Genomic DNA, 10,006 nt, shown 5'->3' on the forward strand with positions numbered 1-10,006 from the left:
GATAATATATTTAAGTTAAAAAGAGCTTTTTTTTTTAACTAAAACGCAAACATGGAATTCTTGAAAGATACTTATTTTATTCAAAATATTTTTTTGAAATAAACATATGAAAATGTTCTCTATATAAAATTTAACTCTAATAGAGTTATCTTACTTTTTATACCTACTCGTAGATGATTTAAATATTTTAAAATATTTACAATCAATAGTGTCATCATGTTTAAATATTTTAAATACAAGAATGAGTTTGAGATGATCGATTTGGGCATAATTAGTTATTTCCTCGATATCGAAATTATACAAGACAATGAAAAAAATTTCATATCACAAAAAAAATTATGTAAATGAGATGCTAAAGAAGTTTTCATGGAATATTGTCACTTTATTGATAACACCAAATTGACTAAAGAAGATTAAGATAAACCAATTAAATCAACTTATTATAAAAGTATTGTTGAATGTCTAAGATATTTAAAATATAATTGCCTGATATATTACTTAGAGCTAATTTAATAAGTAGATTTATGAAAGTTCTTAAGATATCTCATTTAAAGGTTGTTACAAGAATTTTATGATATATTAAAAGGATAATTGACTATGGTATATTTTATTCATCATTTAAAAGGTTAGAGCTTATTGGATATAATGATAATGATTGAGTTGAAAGCTAGGAAGATACGATGATCGAAACTATACACCGAATTTGTATTTTATCTTGGTGAAACTACATTCACATGATTTTAGAATAAAATAATCAATCGTTGTTCTATTAAGTTATGAAGCATAATATATAACAGCATATTCTTATGTTTGTCATATAATATGACTAAGAATACTACTTTAGGAACTTTATGTATCACAAGAAGAGTCAACCAAGATTTATATTGATAATAAGTCAATTATTGCCTAATCTAAAAATTTAGTCTATCATGAAAGATCAAAACATATTGACACAAGATTTTATTTTATAAGAAACCATATCATGAACAAAAAAGTGACGTTACTTTGTATCAAGATAAGCAAACAAATGATTGATATAATCATAAAATCTCTCAAATTTAAAGTATTTAAACAACTTCAAAAAAAAATTAACATGTTAAATGGAGTAGGTTTAAGGAAAAAAAATATTAGAATTAAATTTGCCGAGGCATCATAAAAAAATTATTATATGAATAGATGAAACACACTAAATATAATGTATTCATTTGGACTATATCAAGTTGGATAATAAAAGAGATAAAAGTTTTTTAAAAAATATTTTATCTTATCTTCTCTTTTTTTTTTAATCTATTTCAACACTTTTAAAAACGTATGATATTAATATAAATAATTGACCTCTTGACAGGGTTAGATTGACTTGCCATTTAAATACTTAAACTGATTTTTTTGTCCTACTCAATTATGCAAAAACTACAGTTCAAAGATCATTCACATATTGACAAAGTAATCCTAGTTTCTTTCGAGGAAAATGGAAGTCAATGCTCCTTTTGTTTTGTGCACTTGTCCTTTCTTAGATTCTCTTGTGCAGGTGATCAGAGTAATTGCAAATTAGAAGGGACTCGGAGAGCGACCAGCCACCAACTTGATCCCCATCGTAGGGCACCAGCATTGAACGCCTCTCAACGCATTTCCCTGCTTATTATGCCATACTTAATGTCTTCTTATTTCTTGTTTCATAATTATGACCAAAATGATGATAATAAATCCTTCAGTGTATAATCCTCAGAATGCTGTCGATGTTATCATGATGCTTTACTCTGTGTTCTCGACTTCTACTTTGACTTCCTCTGTGTGACACCTCGGATGATCGACTCGTCTTCCACCATGCACGTTTCGATTGGCCCATCGTTTCAAGGCTAAGCCCAACTTTTTATCTCCTAGTCATCATCCTCATCTCTTTGGATTGGAGTCCCACAAACCCCTGAGAGTTGGAACATGAATCGATAATAATGAATGATCCATCAAAGTCATACATTATATAAATGGGATGACCATACTACCAAGGAGGAGAAAGAGAAATGCACTTGCACTCTTAACAGCTACACTGTATGCTTTCAATTCCAATCCTAATGGCATGTTTGGCAATCAATGCTCATTCAATCTGGTCAACTGTGTGAACAGAAGATGGAATATGACTGCTCTACAACATCTGCCTCCGATTCTTACATATTGGATCGAGGATAATATCCCGTTATCGTATCCCTATGATCTTAATCTCAACCAATTATTAATTGACCTCTATCTATCTATCTATCTATCTAATTAGTTGGGGAAGAGAAGAATGAATGAAGTCTTATTAATCGGTGAGACCGTCTAATTTTTCTTAGATTTGAATCCGAGTGCTAATTGGATCCCTTTTTTTCGGGTTATCGGATTCCATTGCTAGTTGACTTTTTCTATTTTTTCTTCTTTTTGTTCTCCGAATTCCACTAATGCTAACGTTTACTCCGATCATGCATCCTAATTTCGACCGTCAGAATCATCTACGGACGATCCAACGGCTCACACACTTCACCGGCTCTTCCCGGTTCCCCGATGCCGCCCTGCGGCTGGTCAACAGTTCTCCTGTAGCGCCCAACGCTCTCCCGGTCCCACCCCAACTCATCATTTCCCGCACCTCCTGAACCCACCGAAAAATCTCGACCCTCCAGCACACCCACCAACATATCCCTCTCCATGCCGGCCCCCCGTAAGCCTAAAGCGATGAGGTCAAACTCGGGTAGGTCGGCATGAGTGATTCTACATTTGAATATATAATAATTGTGGGACTTAAGGAGGTGCTTTCCTCGTGATTACATCCACCATTACCACCCACTTGCCGAGAAAGTCCACCACCTCCATTGTTTGTTTGTATGTTTGTTTCAGTGGTGTGCGAGGCCACCACTACCAAACCCACTGGTTTACCCCAACCCTCCCCTCCCTCTCTCTCTCTCTCTCTCTCTCTCTCTCTGAGTCAAAGCACACGCAGATCCCACTAATAAATAATCTTAATTCTACGCCCATCTACGAATAATACACGGAGATTATGTTGACCTACCATCTAATGTAATCATGATCCGGCGTTGAGATTTCTCGATGCCTCGTGATTGGGGAAAATGTTATGATGATGATGAAAGGGTCTACTAAAGCATACGGTCGTACCTGCTTTGTGGAAGAGGGCGCCTCCCTTTGGTGATGCCATCACGAGAGAGGAGTTGTGATCGTAGCCGTCCGATGATAAAGTACCCTTTGACTTCATCTTCGGTCCCCACTCACCATGAATAAATGTAACCCCCTTCTCGGCTTCTTCCCAGCTCTGGGACGCTTCTTCTTCTCCTGCCTTCTCTCATGGTGGTGGTTTAGGGTTTGGTGTCGGAGGTGTGACGATGGCGGTAGATCTGATGGGGTATGGGAAGATGGACGAGCAGATGGCGATCCAGGAGGCGGCCACCGCGGGGCTCCGCTCCATGGAGCACCTCATCTTCCAGCTCTCCCACCGCCACCAGTCGCCGCAGCTCGACTGCCGCGAGATCACTGACCTTACCGTCTCCAAGTTCAAGAAGGTCATATCCATCCTCAACCGCACGGGCCACGCCCGCTTCCGCCGCGGCCCCGCCGGGCCGCCGACGGAGAACCCGCCTCCGCGAGCGCCGCTGGCCCTGACCCTCCCACCGGCCAAGCCGCCCCGGCACCTGGCCCCGCCGCCGCCGCCGCCTCCCCCTCCGCCGCCGCAGGCCTTGACCCTCGACTTCACGAAGCCGGTCGCCATCGGCGGGCGGAGCGAGGCCACCGGCAGCAAGTACACGACGGAGAGCTTCAGCATCTCGACGACGATGACGTCCGCGACGTCGTCGTTCATGTCGTCCATCACCGGAGACGGCAGCGTCTCCAACGGCAAGATCGTATCCTCCTCCTTCCTCCCCGCCTCCTCCGGCAAGCCTCCGCTCTCCTCCTCCTCCTTCAAAAAGAAGTGCCACGAGCACGCTCACTCCGAGCTCGTCGCCGGAAAGTACGCCGTCCCCGGCGGCCGCTGCCACTGCTCCAAGCGAAAGTAAGGAAACTAAACGAAACCCCCTTCCGATCACCCCTTGACCGTTATTCTGAAACAACCAAACGCCTTTGAGCAGGAAATCTCGGGTCAAAAGGACGATACGGGTGCCGGCGATAAGCTCGAAGACGGCCGATATCCCACCCGACGAGTACTCCTGGCGCAAGTACGGGCAAAAGCCCATCAAGGGCTCCCCCTACCCGCGGTAAGCATCACCTCCTCCTCGCTTCGCTTCCGACCGTCCGATCCGATCCAGATCGTGCGGCTAATCGCTCTCTTCCTTCTCCACCGCAGGGGCTACTACAAGTGCAGCAGCGTGAGGGGGTGCCCTGCGCGGAAGCACGTGGAGCGAGCGCCCGACGACCCCACGATGCTGATCGTCACCTACGAGGGCGAGCACTACCACAACCGCGGCGCCGCCGTCGCCGCGCCTGCAGAGCCATCCGACGTCCCCATGGCCGCCGTCTGACGCCTCACATCCCTCCTCTAGTCTTCTTCTCCCGCCTCCCCTTTTTATTTTCCCCTTTTGTTTTATCTCCCCTTATTTCCCGATCTCCCGCTACTGTAAAAAAAGGGAAAAAAAATCGCGAAAAAAGAAAAGAATATTCCAGAAATTTGACCGCACTCCGAGGGGAGGCGCAGTGGAGTGGAGTGAGTTGATCTTTAAAAAGCGTGCATCGATCTCGTGGTAAGCTTAAAATTGTTGCGTGCATGTCAAAGATGCTCTCTGCCTTCCCACCTCCATCGGTCATGCTGTATCCACTACTCAATTCTATCGCTGAGCAGCTGAAGGCTGCCATCCTTGGATGGTGTGTGAGGCGCATCTCCTGTGGACTGGCTGCAATATGGGCAGTGGTCGAGGCTAAAGCAGTGATAGTTTTGGATGTTTGCTCCGCTACTTTCTATTGCTTTTGCAGTATGTACATACCTATATCCCCATCAAAAATCTGTGGAAATTTCATGAGATATCACTCTAGAACTGTCTTCTTGCAAGATGAAAAATGGGTGCCTGCGACTTCACATGCTCATTAGTTCTGGTCAATGATGCAGGTGGTGGGAACGCATGAGACAGATATATAGTCTCTGCCGATCTTTTGATTCTTGAGGGATGTGAATTAGAACAGTGGTTTTCGGATGCCGTCATCTGCTTAGATTGCTTGCATTGCAGGAATGTTACGACTTGTGGGGAAGAGAGTGTAAAGGAGGGGGATGGTTTGAATTAAACAGCTTGGGAGGTGAAGGTTTCACCTTTATTTTACGTCGATTGAGGTACCACAAGCAGGAGGAGGAGCACGAGAAATGTGGGTGGGAGAATCTGGAGCACCAGATTTTATTGTGGAGTGTGCATCTGTCCAATGGATCATCATCACTTTTATTAGTGGGATGTGACCTGTCCCATAAGCTGTTGTGGAAGATGAGTTGACTTGGGCTGGTGCAGATGGAGGTGACAGACAGCAACCCATGCCACACAAAGTTGGATGCCTGCCTGGTTCTCTCTCCACTAGATTTGTGTGATATGCTCTTTTTACTGCATTCCAACATGAATATTACTCCCAGTGGGCAAAGATGGTGGTGGTGGTGGTGGAACAATGTGTGCGATTGGCCATACAGTCCTTCCCATCTCAATTTGAGTATCAGATTTGGTGATTGGCCCCACATTGCATTAGATATTTATGTCAATCATCAAGTGATGGAATATTTCTCCAAAGGAGATGTAATTATTTGTTTTTTCTTAAAATAAATTATTATTTTTAAAATAATTATAGATCAATTTTTTTATTATAAAAAAGGATAAAATAAATTTGACTCTCGATTTAATTATTAACAAGTCAGTCAATCGATGACACCATTATTATACTCTCTTAGATAATATAAGAGTTAAATTATTAATAAATTAAATATATTTGAGATAATGATTCATTTAAATAATAATAATAATAATCAAACTATGGTAAATTAGATGCTTGCCGAGATAGTAACTATCTTATCGGGGAAAGAAAAGGAAGATCGATCAACCCATTCATCATTCATCATTCATCATTCATCTTACTTGAAGACAAAGAAGGCTCACCATCTTTCCCTACTTTTTCTTCCTTTTGACCAACATTAACACATAAGAGGTCCCATTCGGACATCAAATTCGTGTTCCTCAAACACGTGTCGCGTGATACGATTTGGATCAGGTCAAACATCTTTAACGTTGAAACGTGTGTCCATTATTCCACATCCCCAAATCTATGGGCAAGTCATGCTTAGGGTTTGACAATCTTGCGTTTCACTATAGGTTGTGATTGATGGCCCCCTACTACTACTACTACGTGACATGTTTCATGTTCTTATTTTGCTGTCATTTGTCATTACTAAGTTCATACTTTATGGCACTATTTATATTGCCCGGATATGAAGATGATTAGATATTCATATTCACTTTGTAACTCTTCTAGAACATCAATCAACACCTAACTCATGATATCCTCTGAAAATGTAATACAAAATATAAATTAATTAATCAGCAATATTACGATATTTGTGAACTTTTACTAACTCAGTCAAGTCAAAAAAAAAAAAAAAAAAAAAAATCATCCAATCCATTCCATGCGAATGCGAATGCGAATGCGAATGCGAATGCGAATGCGAATGCGAATGCGAACCGAAAAGTCAATACCTAAAAATCTATTATTGGTCCTGTCATGATTTATCGACCAATCAACTATCTTATTTTTCGCATGAAATATATGAGAAATATTATCTACTAAATTTATTCTAAAGATTATGTATACTTATATTAAAGTTTAAAATTGTCTCGGAGTCTTCTTCTACATCTTGTGAATGATAGGAGATGAAAGTGAGTTAGTCCCCGAATGGGAAAAGCCAAAGCGAATGAGATCAACAGATGTGTCCCAAGTCCAAGCTGTTATCAGTCATCACCACCACCATTGTTGACAAACTAAGAAAAGACCAGTTTCGGTCTTCTCACACTCTTTCAGCTGAGGCCAAAGTTTCTGTAGTCCAGTTTGGCTGCCAGCGGTGAAGGTTCTACCGGAGGCCTTCCGATGAGAAATTCCAAGTCAGGCTTTCTCATCTGAACTGGTCCAAATCAATATGAAGAAAGAGAATTCATTGACCGATGCGCATACTCCACACCATCTTCTTCCTCGCTGATCGACACCTTTTAACCTCAATTTTGCTTTGGAGGTGCATTCTAATCCTAATTATATATTGGACTTATCCTTCAGCCTCAATTCTAATCATATTATTTTGGTTACATTATCAAACGATGGATAAGATACTTAACAGAGAGATGAGTATATTTTGATGTTAGATTAATTATTCTTATCTTTGTCAGTCAGTCAAATTTAATCCTTATTTTTTTTATTTTATATGATTAAAGCTTACTTAACTTTGTGTTTGTGTGGGCTTATTATTAGGGCCGAAGAGTCTTTCTTTTTCGTTTTGTTAAAGAAATAGTAGATCGAAGCCCATAACGATTAAGAAACTTTTGACACATTTTATTTGTGTAATCACTCTGATTGCTAAAAAACACTATCAAATCCAAAATAAGATTTTACTTCGCGACGATCATTCGTCGTCTGCCTCTAAATAATTTTTCAATCCGAATTTATATTTCATTTGGTATTGTTATCGCGCATGACTCAAAATAATTAAAAGAATAAATCTTATAACATTTATTATTAGTTTCTTGTGATAGAGATTAGCAAGCAAGTTGATGATGGATGGATGGATGGATGGCGAGACTTGTTGGTGAACAAATGTGTCATGATTGATGAGTCATCATGGCTCGGTCCACTGGTCGATATCGGGAGTCTTCTATCGACTGAGCTGGATGCCGAGGTTGATCGGGCCCCCGCGATGGGGTGTTGATCAGTGTTTCTCGGTCCGGGTGCTGGTTGATGGCTCGCCGTGAGGACGTCGGTCGGTAACTTTCAAGATTGGGACGCTCGCGAGTCGTGGGTGGTCACTTTCTTGCAAAAATGATCTTCATGGGGGGATTCCCGACTTTGGCCCCTCCGACGAGCAAGTTAGTGATGGGTTGGATTGTTTTTTTCTCCTTCTCTGGTCGGATGCCGACCATGGGCTTTTATACTATTGTACGATGGTCGGTTGTACACGGGTTCGACGTGGCTGCTGATCTTTGAGAGTTGAGACGTCACTTTTGACTGGTCGTCGTCTCGGGAAGCTCAGAGCAGCGTCAGACGGCGTCGCCCCGGATTCCCGAGACGGGACATGTCGAACAACGTCTTGGTACGGATTCTGACTTGGCATGTGGGGGTGTTCCCCTTGTTGATTCTCGGATTGATGTGACGGTACGCGGGTCGAACAATGCCTTAGTATGGATTCTGACCTGACGTGTGACATCAACTGTGATAAGTCTTAAGCCCGAAATATGTAGGCTAAACAAATCATACTCGAAAGCTCGATGAGTATACTCGTCCATGTCCATAAACAATTCACGTGGATGGCGTGACTTATCTCCTACTTTCTTCTCTCTCTCTCTCTCTCTCTCTCAATTTTATCTCTAATTTAACTAAGCTTGAAGTGAGATGACAAAGGAAACAAAATAAAGTGAGATGACAAATTTGTTATCACGTCACGGTTGTCACAGTGATTGATGCATCGGTTCTACCAAATATTCAACCATTAAATGCATGGAAAATATGTCATGGCTGTTGCAACTTTATTTTCATGAATTTGGACTGTACAATTGATTGTCTTATATACATATATGTATACATATATATATACATATATGTATAAGATATTCTTTGCATTACAATGTGGCACATAAATGGCATTAATGCATACGCATCTGTAATAAGACTCATTTAAGAAACTCAAATTAATTCCTAGTAATTATGGCAACCAATTAAAAGCTTTTTTTAAATATAAAACAACAATAAATATGCCTTTATAATTCTTGCCATCTTTTTTGTTCTAACGTTCGATTAGATTTACTATAATACGCATATATTTAAGTCTCTTAATTTTACAAGGATATTTGTTTTATATATATTTATATATATACAAATATTTGGTAAGTTGGATGGAGCTATCATGGTTTATTTCCAACCAAATTATGGATTTATTGTGCGTCATTCGGTGGTAGTTGAAGTGATCAATCCTCACGTAAATCCATAAGGAAAGAAATCATATATATATATATATATATATATATATATATATATATATATATATATATACATATGTATAATAATAATAATTATTATTATTCAGAGAAATGATAAATTAATGGTTACATATCACACCGAGAAAAAAGAAAGGGTTATATTAGATGCATGATAAAAGAAAAAAAGAGAGAGAGTGATGCATTGGTTATACCAATAAAATAATAATAAAATAATGAATGAAATGTCAAATTTCTCAGTAATATCGTCTTGTCGAGTAATTGACTTTAAATTAAAAGTAATATTGAATCGAGGTTTTAAAACAATTGTAATTTGTTTTATTCACAGTGATTATTAGGCCTTTCCTTTCTTTCTTCTCATTTCATCTTTCATCGTCCATTTTATATAGAAATAAATAATAAAAATTAAGAGACATATATATATATATATATATATATATGTATGTATATATTCTTATTTTTTCAACAAGAAAATATAAAAAAAATTATGTCTTTTAAATCATATTTTCGCTAATCTAATTTTAGAAGAAAGAAACAAATCAGGAATTTGAACCCAACCCGACAAAATGGATTCAGAGACTCTCTCACTCACTCTCTCTTAGAATGCCTTTAGAATTCTTATTATCAAATATATATATAAAGAGAGGAAATTAAGTTAGAGAGTCGACTTTAATATAATAATTTATTTATTTTAAAATAAAAAGGGTAGATAATTAAATAACTAAATTGTAAGGGGGCAATATGTAATTTGAACTGTACTTTTCAATCGCTTTCCCATCTGTCCTGTTATCTCCCATGCTTTTTTTTCTTTTCTT

The 10,006-nt window shown here is 39.3% G+C and overlaps 1 protein-coding gene across 1 annotated transcript; it reads left to right on the forward strand.

Moving 5' to 3' along the window:
• The first annotated feature begins 3,282 nt into the window (after positions 1-3,282).
• On the forward strand, positions 3,283-4,993 carry LOC135673055 (probable WRKY transcription factor 17). Its single transcript, XM_065181753.1, has 3 exons — positions 3,283-4,030; positions 4,107-4,232; positions 4,322-4,993. Exons 1-3 carry the CDS (start codon positions 3,366-3,368, stop codon positions 4,494-4,496), a joined length of 966 nt encoding a protein of 321 aa, XP_065037825.1. The 5' UTR covers positions 3,283-3,365; the 3' UTR covers positions 4,497-4,993.
• Positions 4,994-10,006: the final 5,013 nt, after the last annotated feature.

This window comes from Musa acuminata, chromosome BXJ1-5 (genome assembly GCF_036884655.1).
Source record: "Musa acuminata AAA Group cultivar baxijiao chromosome BXJ1-5, Cavendish_Baxijiao_AAA, whole genome shotgun sequence".
NCBI lineage: Eukaryota > Viridiplantae > Streptophyta > Magnoliopsida > Zingiberales > Musaceae > Musa > Musa acuminata.

Coding starts and splice junctions, on each gene's coding strand:
- LOC135673055 (XM_065181753.1), top strand. CDS start 3,366: ATGGCGGTAGATCTGATGGGGTATGGGAAGATGGACGAGCAGATGGCG. Junction 4,031..4,106: donor TGCCACTGCTCCAAGCGAAA/GTAAGGAAACTA, acceptor GCCTTTGAGCAG/GAAATCTCGGGTCAAAAGGA. Junction 4,233..4,321: donor AAGGGCTCCCCCTACCCGCG/GTAAGCATCACC, acceptor TCTCCACCGCAG/GGGCTACTACAAGTGCAGCA.